Source organism: Loxodonta africana, chromosome 7 (assembly GCF_030014295.1).
Source record: "Loxodonta africana isolate mLoxAfr1 chromosome 7, mLoxAfr1.hap2, whole genome shotgun sequence".
NCBI lineage: Eukaryota > Metazoa > Chordata > Mammalia > Proboscidea > Elephantidae > Loxodonta > Loxodonta africana.
In genome coordinates this window covers 8,087,163-8,110,995 of record NC_087348.1, presented here as the reverse complement: position 1 = coordinate 8,110,995, position 23,833 = coordinate 8,087,163, and the positions used below count along the sequence as shown (strand labels likewise).

The 23,833-nt window shown below is 37.8% G+C and overlaps 1 protein-coding gene across 1 annotated transcript in view; it reads left to right on the top strand.

Annotated features, from left to right (window-relative positions):
- Positions 1–23,833, top strand: part of TOP6BL (TOP6B like initiator of meiotic double strand breaks) — a 91,168-nt gene that overhangs the window by 12,851 nt on the left and 54,484 nt on the right. The window contains exon 3 of the mRNA XM_023559554.2: positions 1,545–1,598. Within this exon, the coding sequence (XP_023415322.1) occupies positions 1,545–1,598 (54 nt within the window). The remainder of the gene's footprint in view (positions 1–1,544; positions 1,599–23,833) is intronic.

The window sequence follows — 23,833 nt, the reverse complement described above, 5'->3', positions numbered from 1 at the left end:
CCCAGCCCTAATGGTCCACTCTCCTTTATGTTAGGGCCAGTGTATGCCTCTGGAGAACACTAAACAAAAAAAGATGACAGCCTTTTGTTACATGTTTTATGCTACTTGGGCTCAGGCCATTTGAAGTATGTATCATACGTTCAGAATCTTTCAAAAGTCTGAGACTCTAGAGCAGTGCTATCTAATAGAAATTTTTGTGGTGATGGAAATGTCCTGTATCTGTGCTGTCCAGTACGGTAGCCATTAGCTACATGTAGCTATCGAGCACTTGAAATGTGACTGGTGTAATTGAGGAACTGAATTTTTAAATTAATTTTAAGAAATCTAAATTTGAATGAAGGAGCCCTGGTGGTACAATGGTTAAATGCTTGGCTACTAACAGAAGGGTTGGTGGTTTGAACTCACCAGCCACTCCATGGGAGAAGAGACCTGGCAGACTGCTCCCATAAGAATGGCAGCCTACGAAACTCTATAGGGCAGTTCTACTCAGTCTGATTGCTATGAGTCAGAATCAGCAGGGCACACGGCAACAAATTTAACTAGCCACATGTAGCTAGTGGCTACTGCGTTGGACAGCACACATTTAGGGAAGCATGTTGTCTCTCTCTAATTCAGTGATTCTCAGCCTTTCTCCCTGCATCACACACCTGAGGCGTAGACATATTTCTGTTGGTTCCTTATGGCCGTGATCCTTGGGTTCTCAACTGTGGGGTCACAGCCCACTCAGGGAGGCCACACACAATTTGAAAAATAGTCCCCAGATGGTTCTGATCTTTTTCCCTCTTTGATGCCTGTTTCCTCTCCCTGCCCCCAAGAATTATTGCATTGAATGTTCAGATTTAGAACTCTGGGTCTCGAGAATTCTTACCTGATTGTCTAGTAAAATATTTTCCAGTTAAGAGTAAAACTGGTTAAAAGAAGGGCTGAAATTCCAATTGAATCTTGTGCTGGAATATGAGTTATTGGCATGGTAGACTCTGGATACTGGCTGTAAATTGCAGTCTTCCTGTGATCCTTTTCTGTCAGGTATAGTAGTATCTAAAGAGGTAGTCCTCGTGTTCAGTATAGGTCAAGATGCTTGCTTTTTGCTTACTATCTCTTAAGAGGGTGTTCTGGCCCCAAGCAGTCATTGTATCACCATAGTACTTCCTTGGTACTTTAATTTCTACTGAACTGATAGTAAACAAAACAAAACAAAAAACCCATTACCATTGAGTCAATTGTGACTCGTAGTGACCCCACAGGACAGAGTAGACCTGCCCCATAGGGTTTCCTAGGCTGTAATCTTTGTAAAAGCAGACTGCCACATCTTTCTCCCATGAAGCGATTAGTGAGTTTGAACTGCCAACCTTTTCGTTAGCAGCCAAGGGCCTAACCACTGCACCACCAGGGCTCCTTGAACTTACAGTAGTAGTCAACTTTTTTATGTTCTGTATCTATACGTAATGTTTTCAGGCTCCCATTTGATTCTTTAAGTAAAATCCATTTAATTATTTTATTTGTGGTAATTCTTTGTGTTCTTTTTTTTTTTTTTTTTTTTACAGTTGCTTCTGCAGGAAGCCATTGTGATGGCTTTGTCCTCAAGAACTTCCTAAAAGGTAAAGAATTATCCAACTCTTGTGAGATGAAATCTCTCTCTGTCAATGAATTTGGTATTTGATATGATTGCCAGATTTAGGAAATGTCTTAGTTATCTAGTGCTACTGTAATAGAAATACCACAAGTGGATGACTTTAGCGAACAGAAATTTATTTTCTCACAGTTTAGGAGGCTAGAAGTCCGAATTCCCCAGGGTGCTGGCTCTATGGGAAGGCTTTCGGTCACTACTGGCTCTGGAGGAAGGACCTTGTCTCTTCAGCTTCTGTTTCCTGGTTCCTTGGAAATCTCCATGTGTCTCATCATCTGTCTTACCCCATCTCTCCTCTCCTCACTTGTTTAATCTCTATTATATCTCAAAAGAGATTGGCTCAAGATACACCCTACACTAATCCTGCCTTAGTGACATAACAAGGACAACCCAGTCCCAAATGGAATTATAACTACAAACATAAAAAAAATAAAAATAAAAAAACTGTTGCCGTTGAGTCGATTCCAACTCATACAGACCTGATAGGACAGAGAAGAGCTGCCCCATAGGGTTTCCAAGGAGCACTTGGTTGATTGGAACTGCCGACCTTTTGGTTAGCAGCTGAACTCTTAACCCCTATGCCACCAGTGTTTCCAGTCATAGACGTAGAGGTTAGAATTTGCAACACATGTTTTTGGGGGATACAGTTCAATCTATAACATCAAATAAAAACACAAGATGCCAAATTAAATTGGAGATAAACAGATAATTTTTTACTATTAGTATGTCCCGTGCAATATTTTATCCCATACTTGACCTGGCACCCCTCCTACGAGATCATTTAGGAGATGGTGCTGTTGTATGTGTAAATGCAGAAATGGGTGAGCTACCTGGTCGCCGTAGCTTCTCTGGATACTCTTACACAACCTCAGGCAAAATTGTCCCAGATACGGGTCTCATCTACCTCAGAGCAAGAATGTGTGGGAAATGCTTTTACTGTAAATGATTTCGTCTAGTGTTAATGCTTCTTTCCACGTTACAAGCCAAACTTGGTATGATTTAAGATCTTTTGGTGACCTTGGTTTTAATAATTTCTTCTTCCCTTTGACTTGAGAATACTCTTTAAACTGGAGGACTTAACATTTTTATTTTAAGGAGACCGAAAGGATCTGAGAACGATGTGCCTTCCTTTTTGTTTTCTGTAGTTCATAAATACTATCCAACGCGGATGTGTCTCTTTTTTCCTAATGAGTGGTTAATTTACACATTTTACAGAATTGTTTTTATAGAAACTTCCCCCAACTAAATCTGAAACATGAAAGTAGATTGTGGCTTTTTGTTTTAACTCACAGTTGTCCTTGCCTTAAGAAAACATCCTGTGTATTAAATATGGAAACTTAACCAAAAAACTACGCTAGAAAGGTAATAATGTTATAAAATAAATGTTTATGAAATGTATTACCATAAGGGGCTCCTTTAAATGACAAGTTTCCTAGTGCCTTGTAATATGCAAATCAATGAAAATTTTTGATTTATACCCAAATTTCCAGGAACCGAGTGCTTGCGTGAGCCAAAGTACATTTCTTTGTCTTAATTATATCAAAGAAAAAGAAGAAACAATTTCTACAACTCAGTTATAAGATGAGTAACTCTAAAGGCACAAACCTGTAGGAAACAATTCTACCATTTGAAACTCCTAAACTAATTTTTAGTTTAAACATGAGGATTTAAAAATGCTTCCTTGCTGATGAAGATGCATCAGTTCTAATTCCCTTTGCCTTTGCAACTGTCTTGGCTTTAAGTCTACCTGCCAGCTGCCTATATCCTTGGATCCTTGATAGATCTCAGCTTTTGCTCAGTGACCCTAATTTTTGTTTAGGTTCTGCTTGGTGTGCACACATTTCAAAGCAGTAATTGTGGAGGAGAGTAGTAAAAAAAAAAAAAAAAATCCAGTTTCTGTTCTTAGCTCCATAACAGAAATTCTATGGGAGCTTTGGTAGAATATTCTCCTTTTAGTAATGATCGCAATGATGATTTATTGAGCATTTAGTACATGCTAGACCTTGCAGTGGACATGCAGGTCATCCAGTGACACATAGTGATGAACGAGATAGGTGTGGTTTTTTCCCTTATGCCTGTATTGTAATCGCTCTATTCTACAAATAAAGAACTATGCCTATGCCTATTAGAAGGGGAGAATCAGCTTGTTGTCTGTGAGTTTGTTTTGATTCTGAGACTTTGGGGAGATTTAAATCCAAGTTCTAGAATCATGAGTTGACTACGTCAATCATCTAGCCTATTTAGCAATCTTTAGTTACTCTCCTTATTTGAGTTATACCTTTGGGATGGTGCAAAGGATGGAAATATTATTAATAATGCCACTGCCCCAGTTAATAAGCATGTAAGTGCTTTGAAAGCAGTGAAAATCCGTATTAAGAAAAGAGAGTATGTTATTAGCACTAGGGTGGAGATAGGAGTATTTCCTGCAATATAAACCTGTATTTAACATGCCTCTGCAAGGAGTGGTCAGATCCTACATAATGCTGCTTTTCCGATGAATATTTGTGAAAGTGTTTTGAAAAAAGCGAAAAGCCATGTAAGTATAAGGGAATGGTTTTATTATCGTTATTAACACTGGGGAGGAGGTATTGAGCTGAGTATCATTTATTGAATTATCACCTATTTGTTAAGCCAATACAAACTTCAATTTGTTTCATGATGACTTAGTTTTAATGTAATGTTATCTGAGTAGTCCTTTGAAAAACTCAGAGCAATGTTATGCGTTTTTATTTAGTCTTTTTATATCCTTGTGATAAAGTGGGGATGGCTGATTCTTTGTACAAAGAGGAAACATAATACAAATTGATTCATTTGATCATGGTTAATCACATTTAGCAGCCAACTTTAGCCTGAGTCTCCTCTCTAGCTGTTAGGGCTCATAATAGTAACCTCCACTCAATGCTATTTATTCTTGCCGATTAGTAACAAAAGTGACTCAGTGAAGCTCACAGAGGAAATTGGGCAAGACTAAGACTTGAATCCCTTAGCTCCCTGGTTTATGCACCATTAATTATGCCTTTATTACTATCATCATTTGTTTAGCTTTCTTGTAGCACTGTTAGTAAAGTGCTTTAAATTAGTCCACTCATTAGTCTTTACACTGTTTAATTGGCTTCATCAAGGAGTCTTCGGTGGCTGATTCACTAGCCATTAGGTTTCCAGATGCTAAAGAATTATGTATCTGCACAAAATTAATAGAATGCCTCTGAATTCAATTTTTTAATGATGTTTTTGTCTTTATTGCTTGGTTGGTCTCTCTCAGTGCCTAACATAAGGTCTGCTCTCTCTTTATGGCAACTGGACTGATGCAGAACCTTCTAGCTTCAGTCTTTACTCTTCAATTTGTTTGATCAAGGTTGTATCAACGTACTTTTTCTCTGGAACTGGAATGCCTCAGATCAGTTCTTATATAAAATACAGACTCAGATTTTGGAATAATTTATTTAGGCTGGATTAATAAACAATGACCAAGGTCATTTCTCTATTCTCATTCCTCTCTGATGGCTCATGTTCTATTTTTCATTTTCTTTTTTTCTCTGGCCACTAACTATTCATGCTTTTATTTGATAAACCTATATTCAATAAACTTTGCCACCAGGAGATCATAGGAAGGAGAGACAGGTCTGCAAATAAAATATGGTGTGATAAGTACTCACATGGAGGTGTGTTCAGGGTGCTTCTTTGGTAACCCAGAGAGCATTACTTAAAATTCAGTCACCCACGCACCTTTCTCCCTTTCATTATTCTGCATCATTATCCTATATTTGCCTCACACAGCATTTCTTCTTCTAAGGCTTTAACTATCATTTATATGTTGATGAGACTTATCTCCCCCTCTATCACTGACATATCTCCTAAACTCCAATGGAATAGCTTCAGTTGTCTATTAGACTATTCCGTTTGAGGGTTCCTCTGAAATGTCACGTGCAGCACATCTAAAATGGGGCTTATTTTCTTGAAATTAAATTGTGGTGTAATGTCTCCATTCCTTTCGTTAATGCTAACATTCTCATCATTCTCCAGGCTTAAAACCTTGGCTTTTTTGCGGGGGTGAGGGGAGGGAGGAGCTTCTTGTTTTTCTTTCCTCAATTATCTACTGTACTTCAAATTTTTATGAATTCTGCCTTTACAGTGTAGAATTGTTCATTAAATTATATGTTATTTTAAACACAGCTTTTCTGTTCTTCTCCTAATAACTCTGTATTCTTTCTTAGAATAAATCTCCTCAGATCTGATTTGAGACCCTTTGTCAATTAGACTAAGCCTCCTGATTTTGAAGAATGACGTCTATTAAGATAGATAAATCCTTACGCATCTGAACAATTCTCATTAATTCATATTAATTTATCTACTACTGTTGTGCATTATCTACAACAGTGGACATGACCATTTATGTAGAACCACCTCACTGATAAATATCTATTTGGTGAACTGTGATTATTTCAACTCATCCTCCTTACCCAAGTCTAGGAGCTACTTCCTATCGTGCTCTTACTTGAGTGAAGAAAAGGAGAAAAAAAATGAAGGAAGAGAGTGACGAGATGGGGGACTATGAAAAAAGCCCCATTTGGTTTTTTTATATATAGGAGCCCTAGTAGGGCAGTGGTTAAGCACTTGGCCATTAACTGAAAGGTTGGCAGTTCACACCCAGCAGCTGCTCTGCAGGAGGAAGATGTGGCAGTCTGCTTCATTGAAGATTACAGCTTTGGGAACCCTATGGGTTGCTATGAGTTGAGGTCTACTTGATGTATTTGGTTTTTGGATTTATTTTCTGTTTCTTTCCTGTATCTTCTAGTTGTATTATTTTGGTTTATTTATTTTTATCTTGTGTTATAATTCCTCCTCATTCCCATGTTTATTGACATAATTTAGCCCTTTAATAAAGTTCAGTTTTACCAGTCACTTAACAAAACGTTCAAGTATTTTTCCCAAGTCAGAAAATTTACAGCCATTTTTTTTCTTCAGATAATAATGCCGGTCCTTGAACATAGGAAAGACTGCTTTGCTACTGATATGTGGTTATATGGTTAGTACGATAATTCAGTTTTTGCCTCTTCCCTGTAGTCCACCCTTTTGGTGTCAGGGAGATTTTTTTTTTTTTAATTTTATTTTCTTTGTTAATTTGTTGGGGAAGGTATTGAGGAGTGGTGCTTTTGGAGGATTAGAGAGACTGACAGGTCCAGGCTTGCTCAACTTGAGTGATGTCTGCCTTAATTAAAAACAACAAAAAAATTTTTTTAATCTGAGATTCTTGTACTCAAAGAATAAAAAGTTGTTATAATTTTATATCTTACAAGATCAACAAAACTAAGGCTCATTTCTTATTTAACACTTTTTTCCCTCAGGATACATTTTGTAGACGTGATCTCATTCTTTTCTGAGGGATCACACATAAATGCTATCAGCATTTCTGCTTCAGAGATGAGGCAACTGAGACTTATTTAAGCTTCATAGACAATTTAGAAGTAAGGGAAGAGTTGGTGGACTCATAGTTCACTGGTTATCCATTAAACCCTGTGAGATCATACTTAATTCTCAAGTTTTTTATACAGTCTTTTGCAAAAGAAACTAGACACAGAAGTCCACATTTGTATGATTCCATTTATATGAAATGCCCAAGCCAAATTTACCTAACATGTGGCAAGATTTTATAAAGAGAAGTTAATTGGGTATCAAAAGACATTAAAGGAAATGGATTTGTCTACTTTTGCTTCCTTAATATTTCTTTCCTTTTCACCCCATTGTATTTATTGCACTGCATCATTGGGAGTATGTTCAAGATTTGATATGAAAGGGAAGAGGATAGGAAGGACAATAGAAGGATTTATACTCAACCCGGACATCTTTCTTTTCCTTTTGAACTTGGATAGATGAGAGATTACCCGAACGAAATATGAGATATATCTAAAACGGTTGGTTTTCTTTTTTTGTAAAATTAGATTCACATTGTATATAGAGCTTTGTAGCATACATTTTCTCACTTTTAACATATTGTGAGCATTTTCTATCACTTTTTGTAATTACTAAAATTAGTGTCTTATTCTGGAGTTTTGTACCTTTCATTATGATTTGTACACAATAGTAGTCAAGAGCTATTTGTTGAATGAATTAATGGATAGCTTAAGGGGCAGAAACATTTAGAGGAAGAATATATGACTGTAAGATTTAGAGTCATTCTGCTGATTAACTACTTACCAGCTTTGTGATTATGGGCAAATTATATAATCTTCCTTGTGCCTTAGTCTTGTCATTGGTAAAGTGGAAATAACAACAATTAGGGTTGTTTCCAGTTTGGGTCCTTTACAAATAAAACAGCTATAAACATTTATGTACAAGTCTTAGTATGGACTCAACCCACATGGAAGGAGCAGTCAAGAAATAAGACAGCACATTGCATTAGGCAAATCTGCTGCAAAAGACCTCTTTAAAGTGTTAAAAAGCAAAGATGTCACCTTGAGGACTAAGGTGCACCTGACCCCAGCTATGGTGTTTTTAATTACCTCATATGCATGCGAAAGCTGGACAGTGAATAAGGAAGACTGAAGAAGGATTGATGCCTTTTAATTATTGTGTTGGCAAAGAATATTGATATAACATGGACCGCCAGAAGAATGAACAAATCTGTCTTGGAAGAAGTACAGTCAAAATGCTCCTTAGAAGCAAGGATGGTGAGACTTCATCTCATGTACTTTTCACACGTTATCAGAAGGGACCAGTCTCTAGAGAAGGACATCATGCTTGGTAAAGTAGACGGTCAGCGAAAAAGAGGAAGACCCTCAATGAGATAGATTGACACAGTGGCTGCAAGAATGCGCTCGAGCGTAATAACGATTGTGAGGATGGCGCAGGACTGGGCACTGTTTTGTTCTGTTGTACCTAGGGTAGCTATGAGTTGGAACCAACTCTATGGCACCTAACAACAACAGCAACAACAACTTAGTATGGACACATGCTTTCATTTCTTTTGGGTAAATCCTAGGAGTGGAGTAGCTGAATCATAGGGTAGGTGTATTTTTAACTTTTTAAAAACCCGCCAAACTGTTTCCCAAATTGTTTGTACCATTTTCCATTTCTGTGAGTAGTGTATGAGGATTCTAGTTCTGTCACATCCTTGCCAACACTGGGAATCGTCCATCATTTAATTTTAGCCATTCTTCTAGTTGTACAGTGGCATCTCATTATGGTTCGAATTTGTATGTCCCTAATGACAATGCTGTCAGTGATAGGATAGTATCCATACACCTGCAAGAAAGACCAGTTAATATGACTTATTCAAATGTACGCACCAACCACTAAGGCTAAAGATGAAGAAACAGAAGATTTTTTTTGGCTGCTAAAGTCTGAAATGGATCGGACATGCAATCAGGATGCATTGATAATTACTGGTGATTGGAATTCAAAAGTTGGAAACAAATAAGAAGGATCGGTAGTTGGAAAATATGGCCTCAGTGATAGAAACAATGCCAGAGAGCAAATGATAGAGTTTTGCAAGACCAACGACTTCTTCATTGAAAATACCTTCTTTCAGCAACGTAAACGGTGACTACACACATGGACATCGCCAGATGGAAATCACACAGGAATCAAATTGACTACATCTGTGGAAAGAGATGATGGAAAAGCTCAATATCATCAGTCAGAACAAGGCCAGGGGCCGACTGTGGAACAGACCATCAATTGCTCATATGCAAGCTCAAACTGAAACTGAAGAAAATCAGAGCAAGTCCACGAGAACCACCTGAATTTAGAGACCATTTCAAGAATAGATTTGACATGTTAAACACTAATGACCAAAGACCAGATGAGTTGTGGAATGACATCAAGGACATCATACATGAAGAAAGCAAGAGGTCATTGAAAAGACAGGAAAGAAAGCAAAGACCAAGATGCATGTCAGAGGAGACTCTGAAACTTGCTCATGAACGTTGAACAGCTAAAGCAAAAGGAAGAAATGATGAAGTAAAAGATCTGAACAGAAGATTTCAAAGGGGAGCTTGAGAAGACAAAGTAAAGTATTATAATGACATGTGCAAACAGCTAGAGATAGAAAACCAAAAGGGAAGAACACACTGGGCATTTCTCAAGCTGAAAGAACTGAAGAAAAAATTCCAGCCTCAAGTTGCAATAGTGAAAGATTCTATGGGAAAATATTAAATGACACAGGAAGCGTGAAAAGAAGATGGAAGGAATACACAGAGTCATTATACCAAAAAGAATTAGTCAATGTTCAACCATTTCAAGAGGTAGCATATGATCAGGAACCGATGGTACTGAAGGAAGAAGTCCAAGCTGCTCTGAAGGCATTGGTGAAAAACAAGGCTTCAGGAATTGACTGAGTATCAAATGAGATGTTTCAACAAACAGATGCAGCACTGGAGGTGCTCGCTTGTCCTGCCAAGAAATATGGAAGACAGCTTCCTGGCCAACTGACTGGAAGAGATCCATATTTATACCTATTCTCAAGAAAGGTGAGCCAACCGAATGCAGAAGATCATTCAAAAACGTCTGCAGCAATATATGGATATATTCATAATGTATGGATATATTCATAAATTCAGGCTGATTTCAGAAGAGGACATGGAACCAACTCGTCTATGCCAAGAAATATGGAAGACAGCTTCCTGGCCAACTGACTGGAAGAGATCCATATTTATGCCTATTCCCAAGAAAGGTGAGCCAACCAAATGTGGAAATTAGAGAACAATATCATTAATATCACACACAAGCAAAATTTTGCTCAAGATCATTCAAAAACGGCTGCAGCAGTACACTGACAGGGAACTGCCAGAAATTCAGGCTGGTTTCAGAAGATGTGGAACCAGGGATATCATTGCTGATGTCAGATGGATCCTGGCTGAAAGCAGAGAATACCAGAAGGATGTTTACCTGTGTTTTATTGACTATGCAAAGGCATTCAACTGTGTGGATCATAACAAATTATGGATAACATTGTGAAGAACAAGAATTCCAGAACACTTAATTATGCTCATGAGGAACCTTTACGTAGATCAAGAGGCAGTTGTTCGGACAGAACAAGGGGATACCGTTTGGCTTAAAGACAGGAAAGGTGTGTGTCGGGGTTGTATCCTTTTACCATACCTGTTCAGTCTGTATGCTGAGCAAATAATCCGAGAAGCTGGACCATGTGAAGAAGAATGGGGCATCAGGATTGGAGGAAGACTCATTAACAACCTGCGTTATGCAGATGACACAACCTTGCTTGTTGAAAGTGAAAAGAACTTCAAGTACTTACTGATGAAGATCAAAGACCACAGCCTTTAGTATGGATTGAACCTCAATATAAAGGAAACAAAAATCCTCACAACTGGACCAATAAGCAACATCTTGATAAATGGAGAAAAATTTGAAGTTGTCAAGGATTTCATTTTACTTGGATCCACAATCAACACCCATGGAAGCAGCAGTCAAGAAATCAAAAGACGCATTGCATTGGGCAAATCTGCTGCAAAGGACCTCTTCAAAGTGTTGAAAAGCAAATATGTCACCTTGAAGACTAAGGTGCGCCTGACCCAACCCATGGTGTTTTCAATTGCATCATATGCATGTGAAAGCTGGACAATGCATAAGGAAGACCAAAGAAGAATTGACACCTTTGAATTGTGATGTTGGCGAGGAATATTGACCGTACCATGGACTGCCAAAAGAGCGAACAAATCTGTCTTGGAAAAAGTACAACCAGAATGCTTATTAGAAGCGAGGATGGCAACACTGTGTTTTACATACTTTGGACATGTTGTCGGGAGGGATCAGTCCCTGGAGAAGGACATCATACTTGGCAAAGTACAGGGTCAGTGGAAAAGAGGAAGACCCTCAACGAGGTGGATTGACACAGTGGCTGCAACAATGAGCTCAAGCATAACAACGATTGTAACGATGGCTCAGGACCGGGCAGTATTTCGTTTTATTGTGCATGGGGTTGCTATGAGTCAGAATCGACTCGATGGCACCTAAGAACAACAACAATGACCAATGATGTTAAGAATTTTTCATGTGGTTATTTTCTATCCATATATTTCTTTGATGAAGTGTATATTTATATCTTTTGCCCATTTTTAAATTGGGTCTTTGTTTTCTTATTGACTTTTGAGGGTTTTAAAGGATATATTTTGAATATAAGTCCTTTATCAGATATATGATTTGAAAATATTTCCTCTTGATATTTGGCTTATTCTTTTCATTCTTTAGAGAGTGTCGTTAGAAGAGCAGAAGTTCTTAATTTTTATGAGGTCATATTTATTAATTTATTGTTTTAGAGATTGTGTTTTGCTGTCATCATCTAAGAAATTTTTACCTAACCCAAGGTCACAAAGATTTTCTTCTGTGTGTTTTTCTAGAAGTTTTAGGTTTTACATTTTGGTCTGTGTTTCATTTTGAGTTAATTTTTGTGTATGGTGTAAGGTATAAAACCAAAAACCAAACCCATTGCCGTTGAGTCGATTTCGACTCGTAGTAACACTAGAGGATAAAGCAGAGCTGCCCTATAGAGTTTCCAAGGAGCGCTGGGTGGATTCAAACTGCTGACCTTTTGGTTTAGCTGTAGCTCTTATAAGCACTAAGCCACCTGGGTTTCCATTGTAAGGTATAGATTGAAGTGTGTTGTTTCGCATATGAATATCCCAATTGTTCCCCTACCACTTATTGAAAAGACTATTCTTTCTTCACTAAATTGCCTTTGCACCTTTGATGAAAACTAATTGAGCGTATGTGTGTAGGTCTATTTCTGGATTCTGGATTCTGTTCCTGTGATCTATATGTCTTTGATGCCAACACTGTCTTGATTACTGTAGCTTCAAAATAGGTCTTGAAGTCAGTGTTAAGTCCTTCAACTTTGTTCTTTTTAAAAGTTGTTTTGGCTGTTGTATTGTTGTTGTTAGGTGCCATCGAGTCGGTTTGTATCTGTAGATCAATTTGGGGGAGAATTAACATTTATCTTAACAATATTGAGTCTTCTGATACATGAACACAATATCTCTCTCCATTTTTTACGTCTTCTTTATTTTCTCTAAGCGGTGTTTTGTGGTTTTCATTGCACAGGCGTTGCACCTCTTTTGCAGATTTAACTCTTAGGTATTTAATATTTTTGATGCTATTATAAATGGTATTTAAAAAAATTTCAATTTCCATTTGTTTGTTGCTGGTATTTGAAATGCAACCTTACTAATTTCTTAGTTCTAAGTGCTTTTTTTTAGATTTCATAGGATTTTGTACATAGACAACCATAGCATCTCCAAATAGAGTTTTACTTCTTCCTTTCTAGTCTGGATGCCTTTTGTTTCTTTTTTTCCCTCATTGCCTTTGCTAGATCCTCTAGTACAATGTTGATTAGATGTAGTGAGAACGGTGTCCTTCACAGGAAATCATTCCACCTTCCACCATTAAGTCTGATGTTAGCTTTAGATGTTTTTGTAGATAGTCTTTATCAGTTTGAGGAAATTCTCTTTTAGTCCTAGTTTGCCGAGAGTTTTTATCCGGCATTGATGTCGAATTTTGTCAAATGCTTTTTTATGCATCTGTTGAGAGGATCATAAGGTTTTTCTTTTTCAGTCTGTTAGTATGGTGAATTATTAATTAATATTTTCAAATATTAAACCAACTTTGCATTTCTGGGGTAAATCCCACTTGGTCATGTTGTATTATCCTTTTTATATATTACTGGATTCAATTTGCTAAAATTTTATTTAGATGCTTTGCATCTATGTTCATAGGGATATTTGTAGTTTTTTCTTATAAGGTCTTTGCCTGGTTTTGATGGCAGAGTAATGCTGGCCTCATGGAGTGAGTTGAGAAGTATTCTTTGTTCTTCAATTTTCAGGAAGTATTTGTATAGAATCAGAATTATTTTATACTTAAATATTTGGTTCAATTAATCAATGAAGCCATCTGGGCCTGATTTTTGCTTTGTGGGAAATATTTTAACTACAAATTTAATTTCTTTAATAATTATAGAACTTTTCAAATTATCTGGTTGTCGTTGTTGTTGAGTGACCATAAGTAGTTTATGTCTTTGAAGGTATTTGCCCATTTCGTCTAAGTTGTTGAATTTATTGTCATAAAATTTTTCATAATATCACCTGATATCCTCTTGATGTTTATAGGATCTTTAGCAATACCACCTCTCTCACTCTTGGTATTGGTAGTATATGTCTCTCTTTTTTTCTTGATCAGTCTGGCTAGAACTAGCTTTTGGCTTCATTGATATTTTCTATTTCATTGATTTCCACTTTGATCTTTACTCTTTCCTTTCTTCTGCTTACTTTGGGTTTTATTTGCTCTTCGGTTTCTAGTTTCTTAAAATGGAAGCTGCAATCATTGATTTGAGACCTTTCTTCTTTTCTACGCTGAGGCTATAATGATATTTTTTATGTAATTCTTTTAATAGTTCTGAAGTTTAAAAATTATACTTATTACAATTAATCTGGAGTTTACTTCTATTTCTGGACAAATTAGAGATCTAACTTAAATCTTTCCCAAGTAGATGGCTGCTTATCCTAGCTCAGTTTATTGAATAGTCATTTCCTCAGTAGTTAGTCTTATTATTATATCAATAACTGAGGTTCTGTATATGCTTAGGTCTGTCTCTGTATGCTCCAGTCTTTATGTCTGTTGCTGAGCCAGTACCATAGAGTCTTATTTCCTAAAGCTTTAGAATAAATCTCGCTGTCTAATATTTTGTTTTTCTTTTTCAGAATTGTCTTTGGTTTTTAAAATCTTTACTCTTGCCTGTGATTTTTATAATTAGCTAAATTCCCTGAAAAATCCTGCTGTGATTTTGATTGGTATTACATTGGACTTATATATGTTAACTTGGTGTAGTAATGAACATTTTCGAGGTATTCAGACATTTCATTGTTTCTATGAGTTGATCTATCTTGTCATTTATTCGATTCTTTTATAATTCTTTTTATAAAGGTTTTACATATATAGCTTTTGTTATACTAATTCCTGGTGTCTCATGGTGTTTGTTGTTGTTTTGAATGGCATTCATTGCACTCTTATTAAAAATTTTGATTGCTTATCTGTAGTTTCTCTTGAATCCTCTTGAATGGCATTCATTGCACTCTTATTAAAAATTTTGATTGCTTATCTGTAGTTTCTCTTGAATCCTCTATATGAGCAATCAAAGCACCTCTAAATTGTGACAGTTTTATCTTTTTCAGCCCTTATACGGGTTACTTTCTTTGTCATATTGCATTGGATAGAACAATATGAGTATTTGTAGAATAGCAAGGGTGATGTTCAGCATCTGTGTCTTGCTTTCCTTTAATGAGATTACTTACGAAAGTTGACCTTTAAGTATGATATTTGCTATAGTATTTTGGTACCTGCTCTTTGTCAGGGTAAGGAAATTCTCTTTTATTCCTAATTTGCTGGTAGTTTTTGTTATGAATGAGTTTGCATTTTCTAAAATGTCCTTTCCTACATTTTTTGAGATTACAATATGGTTTTTCTCCTTTAGTCTGTAAGATGATAGACTTCCTAATGAACCACACTTGTATCACAATTAAGTCATGGTATAATTTTTATATACTCTGGACTGAATTTTTACATCTGTGTTCCTAATGAGGTTGGTTTATATTGTCCTTATCCTGGTTTTAAGATTATATTAGCTTTATAAAATGAGTTGGGTAGATTTATCCATTTCTGTTCTCTGGAACTTTTTTTTTTTTTAATCTCTTCTTTGAAGATTTAGTACAGCCAACCTGTAAAAAACATTTGAACCTGATATCTTGGCATGGGGGGAGGTGAAGAAGGGAGTATTTTTTATTACTAACTTGTTTTCCTTAATGGTGTTTGGCTTAAGTTTTCTTTTTCTCCTAGAATTAATTTTGGCAATATATATACGTTTTAGGAATTGTTTCTCCCCTTCCTTTTCATTCATTCCTCGGTTCATTCATTCAGTTCAGTTATTGAGTACCTGCTCTTAGTTTTCAAAGTAATTGATGTGAAGTTATTTATAGTATTCTTCCATAATTTAAAAATATTTATACTCATATCTCTTTTGGGTTTCTTTTGTTTTCATGTCTTCTCTTTTTCTTGATGGTGGTATAGTGATAATACTAATAGCAAACATTTCATTTACTTTTAATTTCATAAACTATATGCCAAGACTTGTTCTGGCAGTTTATATGCAATAGATTATTTAATCCTAACATCAATTTTATGAAGTAGGTTATTATCATCTCCAATTTATAGCTAAGGAAACTGAAGCATAAAAAGGTTAAGTAACTTGCTCAGAGTCATAAATCTAGATGTAAAGTAGAGTTTAGGAACCCAGACGGAATGATTGCAGAGGCTGTCTCTTAACCACTGTTCCATAGTATTTTGGTTGCTCTATAGTATGCCGTTTTGCTAGAGGTCTACCAATTTTATTAGCTTTTTAGATTAAAAAAAAAAAAAAGCCACTGCCGTCAAGTCAATTCTGACTCATAGTGACCCTATAGGACAGAGTAGAACTGTCTTATAGGGTTTCCAAGGCTATAATCTTTATGGAATCAGATCACCTGGTCTTCCTCCCACAGGTTCAAGCCACCAACCTTTAGGTTAGCAGCCGAGCATTTAGCTGCTGTGCTACCAGGGCTCCATTTATAACCAGCTCTCCATTTATTCTCTGTGAATGAACAGATATTAATTTCCCTTCCCTTGAAAACTTCTCACTCTCACATCAAGAGTTGACTAAGTCTATAGAATTGGTACCTGCAAATCTGCTGCAAAGACTTCTTTAAAGTGTTAAAAAGCAAAGATGTCACTTTAAGGACTAAGGTGCACCTGACCTAAGCCGTGTTGTTTTTAGTTGCCTCATATGCATACAAAAGCTGAACAGCGAATAAGGAAGACCAGAGAAAAATTGAGGCCTTTGAATTATAGTGTTGGTGAAGAATATTGAATATACCATGGTCTGTTAAAAGAATGAACAAATGTGAAAATGGCAGAGTAGTCAGATGCTTCCATCAGTCCCCCTTACAACAAAGACCTGAAAAAACAAGTGAATCGATTATATATGACAATCTAGGAGCCCTGAACATCAAAGGCAAAGTTGAGGAATTGGACGCAGTGGCAGGGAGAGGAAGAGATGGTTCAGAAGCAGTGAGGAGTGACAAGCAGTGGCATTCAGGAAATGTTTTCCACATCAGAGAGACCGAGCAGTGGAGAGCTTACTCATGCCTCCGGGGTCAGTGAAGAGCGGTGCTCTTGACATAAGATAAGTGCTTGTGTCTAATCTACTGTATGGACAAAAAAACACCCTTTTGGAAAAAACTCTCTCCTGTTTAACTGACTCCCCCCACTCTGCACCAGATCCTGAGCTGGTTTCAGTGATAAACACTTTCCCTAGGCTGGAAGTAAGACCTGTCTTGTGCCCTGAGCCATCCTCCCAGCCTCAGAGAAGGAACAAATTAACAAGTGGGGGAAAAGTAATCTACTGGCTCCCATAAGCTGGGAACTCAGGGCGAAACAGCTCCTTTGCCTAGGTAAAGGTATAGGCAGTCCACGAGCTTTGAATGCCTTTCACCCCTGCATAGACCTGTATGGGCCTACTTCAACAGCATAGGCCCTCATTAGCAGAGTAGGACAGGGTACATACCTGAAGTCTAACTTCAACTGTTTCAGCTATATGGTGGAGAGGCAAGTTTGTGATGTTTGACACTGCTCTGCCTATAAAGCGGGGTCCTTGCCTACCCACATCAGGGGCCTGAGGACTGATGGCTTCACCCATGCCACCTAGCTGCCCTTGACAGATATCCAAGGATAAGTGGTGCCTCCCAGTCCTTACAGCCAGCAGCACTGCATGCCAATAGTCCAGCTGTAAAACCCACCCACCTAGGTGCTCTCTGGAACAGGGACACACTTTCCTCACAGACACTCGGGCAATTTTCAGTCCCCTGCTTTGCTCAGTGCGTGACCCCCTACAGTAGCCAGATACCTGTGCTACAGCAGTCACCCCTACTCGTCCAACTCTGTAGGTGAGAACTTGCACCACACACTTGGTGACCAAGTACCTGGACACCTGAGCTGTATCCATACAAGAAAAGCGAATGGACTCTTGGGCTTACATACCTAGTAATAGCTCTAACCACCTGGTGACAGGACGTTAGAGCTTCAAAGGCACAAGTAATCAAACTAGCTCACTCAAGCAGCCTATTTGGGCATATCAAAACAAAACAAAATAAACTAGGACACACTAAGCAAACATAAAATAAATAAATACAATAACTTATTGGTGGCTCGAGACAATAAAAAAAGCAGCCTATTTGGGCATATCAAAACAAAACAAAATAAACTAGGACACACTAAGCAAACATAAAATAAATAAATACAATAACTTATTGGTGGCTCGAGACAATAGTCAATATCAAATCACATAAAGAGGTAGACCATGATGGCTTCAGCAAGCTACCAAAACAAATAATCAAGAAATCTTCTGGATGAAGAGAACTTCTTGGAACTACCAGAGGTAGAATACAAAAGATGAATATACAGAACTCTCCAAGAGATCAGGCAAAACACAGAACAAGCCAAGGAATGCACAGATACAGCATTAGAGGAACTTAAGAAGATTAGAGAAGAGCATAAGGACAAATTTAATAGGCTGCAAGAATCCATAGAGAGACAGTAATCTGAAATTCAGAAGATTAACAATAAAATTTCAGAATTAGATAACGCAATAGAAAGTCATAGGAGCAGAATTGAGGCAATAGAAATCAGAAGTAGTAATATTGAAGATAAAGCACTTGACACCAACATATTTGAAGAAAAATCAGTTTAAAAAAATTAAAAAAAAATGAAGAAACCCTAAGAATTATGTGGGACTCTATCAAGGAAAATAACCTACGAGTGATTGGAGTACCAGAATGGGGCGTGGGCTGGGAGATAAAAGAAAATACAAGAGAGATTGTTGAAGATTTGTTGGGAGAAAGCTTCCCTGATATTGTGAAAGATGAGACGATATCTATCTAAGATGCTCATCAAACCCCGCACAAGGTAGACCCCAACAGCAAGTCATCAGCATGTAATCAAACTTGCCAAAACCAAAGATAAAGAGAGAATTTTAAGAGTTGCTACAGATAAATGAAAAGTCACCCACAAAGGAGAGTCAATAAGACTAAGCTCGAACTACTCAGGAGAAACCATGCAGGCAAGAAGACAATGGGCTGACATATATAAAGCCTTGAAGGAGAAAAATTGCCAGCCAAGAATCATATATCCAGCAAAACTGTCTCTCAAATATGAAGGCGAAATTAGGACATTTCCAGATAAACAGAATTTTAGGGAATTTGCAAAAACCGAAGCAAAATTACAAGAAATGCTAAAGGGAGCCCTCTGGTTAGAAAATCAATAACATCAGATAACAACTCCAGACTAGAACACAGGACAGAGCAACCAGATATCAATCCAGACAGGGAAATCAGCAAAATAAATCAAAGCTAAAATGCTCAAAACAGGGAAACAGAGACGTCATTAAGTAAAAGATGACAACATTAAATCAAAAAAGAGGGACTAAAAAATGTAGTCATAGACCTTTCTTAAGGAGAGGAAGTCAAGGCAATATAAAGAAATAAAATTTTGGTTTAAACGTAGAAAAATAGGGGTAAATATTAAGGCAACCACAAAGGAAACTAACAATCCTATGCATCAGAATAAAAAACATAAAGACTCAGCAACTACAAAAGCAATGACAGTGAAAAAGAGGAAAAGACAATATATAAAGAAAAACTACTCAGCACAGAAATTAAGTGGGAAAAAGAAACTGTCAACAACACAAAAAGTAAGACATCAAAATGACTGCATTAAACTCATACCTGTCTGTAATTACACTGAATGTAAATGGACTAAATGCACCAATAAAGATACAGAGAGTGGCTGAATGGATTAAAAAAAAAAAAAAAAAGATCCGTCTGTATGCTGCCTACAAGAGACACACCTTAGACTTAAAGACGCAAACAAACTAAAACTCAAAGGATGGAAAAAATATATCAAGCAAACAACAATCAAAAAAGAGCAGGAGTGGCAATATTTATTTCTGACAAAATAGACTTTAAAGTAAAATCCACCACAAAGGATAAGGAAGGGCACTATATAATGATTAAAGGGTCAATATACCAGGAGGATATAACCATAATAAATATTTACGCACCCAATGACAGGGCTCCAAAATACATAAAACAAACTCTAACAGCACTGAAAAGAGAGGTAGCTCCATGATAATAGTAGGAGACTTCAATATACCACTTTTGGTGAAGGACAGAACATGCAGAAAGGAGCTCAGAAAAGACATGGAAGATCTAAATGCCACAATCAGCCAACTTGACCTCGTAGACATATACAGAACACTCCACCCAACAGCAGCCAAATATGCTTCCTTTTCCAACACACTTGGAACAGTCTCCAGAATAGACCACATATTAAGTCATAAAGCAAGCCTTAACAGAATACAAAACTTCAAAGTATTACAAAGTATCTTTCCTGGCAATAAAGCCATAAAAGTAGAAATCAATAACAGAAAAAGCAAGGAAAAAAAATCAGACATATAGAAACGGAACAACACCTTGCTCAAAAACTACTGGGTTATAGAAGAAATCAAGGACAGAATAAAATGCATAGAATTAATTGAGAATGAAAACACTTCCTACCAGAACCTTTGGGACATAGCAAAAACAGTGCTCAGAGGTCAGTTTATACCAATAGATGCACACATCCAAAAAGAAGAAAGGGCCAAAATCAAAGAATTATCTCTACAAATCGAACAAATAGAAGGATCAGCAAAAGAAGACCTCGGGGACCGGACCAGAAGAAAGCAAATAATAAAAATTAGAGCCGAATTAAATGAAATAGAGAACAGAAAAACAATTGAAAGAGTTAACAAGACCAAAAGCTTGTTCTTTGAAAAGATCAGCAAAATCGATAAACCACTGGCCAAACAGACAAAGGAAAAACGGAAGAGGAAGCAAATAACCCGAATAAGAAATGAAATGGGCAGTATTGCAACAGACCCAACTGAAATTAAAATAATCATAACAGAATACTATGAAAAATTGTACTCTTAACAAATTTGAAAACCTAGAGGAAACGGACAAATTTCTAGAAACACACTACCTACCTTAACTAACACAGAGATGGTTACGAGGGTGGGAAAGGGGGAGAAGGGTATTCACTAATTAGTAGACAAGAAAGTGTGATAGAATTCTACAGTGAAGCCGTCAGGGCCAGGGCGTTTTTTTGTTGGGGGTTTTTAAGCTACCTATTTTTTTTTTTTTCATTTCAATCTCTTCTTTTGTTATAGGCTTATTTAGTTGTTCTATCTCTGTTTGTGTTAGTTTAAACACAGAAGACAACATTCTTAGATGGTTATGAGGGTGGGAAGGGAGGGAGGGAGGGGGTATTCACTAATTGGTAGTAGACAAGAATTATTTCGGGTGAAGGGAAGGATAACATACAGTGCAGGGGAGGTCAGCACAACTGGACTAAACCAAAAGCTAAGAACTTTCCTGAATACAGCTAAACACTTCAAGGGACAGAGTTGCAGGGGCGGAGGTCTGGGGACGGTGGTTTCAGGGGACATCTAGATCAACTGGCATAACAAAATGTTCTGTTTTTTTTTAAAAATTTTTATTGTGCTTTAAGCGAAAGTTTACAAATCAAGTCAGTCTCTCATACAAAAATTTATGTACACCTTGCTATATATTCCTGGAAACTCTGGTGGTGTAGTGGTTAAGTGCTACGGCAGCTAACCTAAAGGTCAGCAGTTCAAATCTGCCAGGAGCTCCTTGGAAACCCTATGAGGCAGTTCTACTCTGCCCTATAGGGTCGCTATGAGTCGGAACCAACTTGATGGCAGCGGGTTTGGGTTTCGGTTTTTTATATACTCGTAGTTGCTCTCCCTGTAATGAGACAGCACACTCCTTCACTCCACTCTCTATTTTCGTGTCCATTCAGCCAGCTTCTGACCCCCTCTGCCTTCTCATTTCCCCTCCAGAGAGGAGCTGCCCACATAGTCTGTGTATGCTTGATCCAAGAAGCTCACTCCTCACCAGTATCATTTTCTATCCTATAGTCCAGTCCAATCTGTGTCTGAAGAGTTGGGTTTGGGAATGGTTCCTTGTCTTGGGCTAACAGAAGGTCTGGGGACCATGACCTTGGGGGTCCTTCCAGTCTCAGTCAGACCATTAAGTCTGGTCTTTTTATGAGAATTTGAGATTTCCATCCCACTGCTCTCCTGCTCCCTCAGGGGTTCTCTGTTGTGTTCCCTGTCAGGGCAGTCATAGGTTGTAGGCGGGCACCATCTAGTTCTTCTGGTCTCAGGCTGATGCAGTATGTGATTTATGTGGCCCTTTCTGTCTCTTGGGCTCATAATTACCTTGTGTCTTCGGTATTCTTCATTCTCCTTTGGTCCAGGTAGTATGAGACCAACTGAGTGCATCTTAGATGGCTGCTTGCTAGCGTTTAAGACCCCAGACATCACTCTCCAAAATGGGATGCAGAATGTTTTCTTAATAGATTTTATTATGACAGTTGACTTAGATGTCCCCTGAAACCATGGTCTCCAAAACCCCTCATCTTTGGATGAGCATAAGTGTTTGATTTTTAGGAGCTCCCAGTTTCTTGTTTTTCTTCTGGTGTTTACGCATTGTTAGTAATATTTTGTATACTATTTATGCTATGTATGAGGGCTCCTAGCATCGTCCCTGTTTTTTCTTCCATGGTCTTTATTGTTTTGGATTTTATATTTAGGTCTTTGATCCACTTTTAGTTAGTTTTTATGCAAGGCGTGAAGTATGGGTCTTGTTTCATTTTTTTACAGATGGATATCCAGTTATGCTAGCACTATTTGTTAAAGAGACTGTCTTTGGGCCTTTGTCAAATATCAGCTGCTCATATGTGGGTGGATTTATGTCTGGATTCTCAATTCTGTCCCATTGGTCTATGTATCTGTTGTTGTACCAGTATCAGGCTATTTTGACTACTGTGGCGGTATAATATGTTCTAAAATCAGGTAGTGTGAGGCCTCCTATTTTGTTCTTCTTTTTCAGTAATGCTTTACTTATCTGGGGCCTCTTTCCCTTCCATATGAAATTTGTGATTTGTTTCCCCATCTCATTAAAAATGTCATTGGAGTTTGGATCAGAAACAAAGTGTATTAAAACATTCTGCACCCACCTTGGTGAGTGGCGTCTAGGGTCTTAAACACTAGCAAGCAGCCATCTAAGATGCACTCAGTTGGTCTCAACCCACCTGGAGCAAATGAGAATGAAGAACACCAAAGACACAAAAATATGAGCCCAAGAGACAGAAAGGGCCACTTAAGCCAGAGACTCTATCAGCCTGAGACTGGAAGAACAAATGGTGCCTGGCTACCACCAATGACTGCCCTGACAGGGAACACAACAGAGAGTCTCTGATGGAGCAGGAGAAAAGTGGGATGCAGACCTCAAATTCTCGTAAAAAGACCAGAATTAATGGTCTGACTGAGACTGGAGGAACTTCAGAGGTCATGGTCCCTGGACTCTCTGTTGGCCCAGAACTGAAAGTATTCCTGAAGCCAACTCTTCAGACAAAGATTAGACTGGAGTATGAGACATAAAATGGTATGAGGAGTATGCTTCTTAGCTCAAGTAGACACATGAGACTTTTTGGGCAGCTTTTGTCTGGAGGTGAAATGAGGAGGCAGAGGGGGACAGGAGCTGGTTGAATGGACACGGGAAATATAGGGCGGAGAGAAGGAGTAAGTTGTCACATTGTAGGCAGAGCAGCTAGGGTCACATAACAGTGTGTGTTTAAGTGTCTGTATGAGAAACTGACTTGAATTGTAAACTTTCACTTAAAGCATAAGAAAAAAAAAAAAAGAATGAACAAATCTGTTTTGGAAGAACTACAGCCAGAATGCTCCTTAGAAGTGAGGATGGCAAGATTTCATCTCATGTACTTTGGACATGTTATCAGGAGGGATCAGTCCCTGGAGAAGGAAAACATGCTTGATGAAGTAGAGGGTCAGCGAAAGAGAGGAAAACTCTCAATGAGATGGACTGACACAGTGGCTGCAACGATGGGCCCAAGCATAGCATTAATTGTGAGGATGACGCAGGACTGGGCAGTGTTTCATTCTGTTGTACAGAGGGTCATTGTGAGTCAGAACTGACTGGACAGCCCCAGTGTTTTCAAGGTTCATCCATGTTGTAGCATGTATCAGTATTT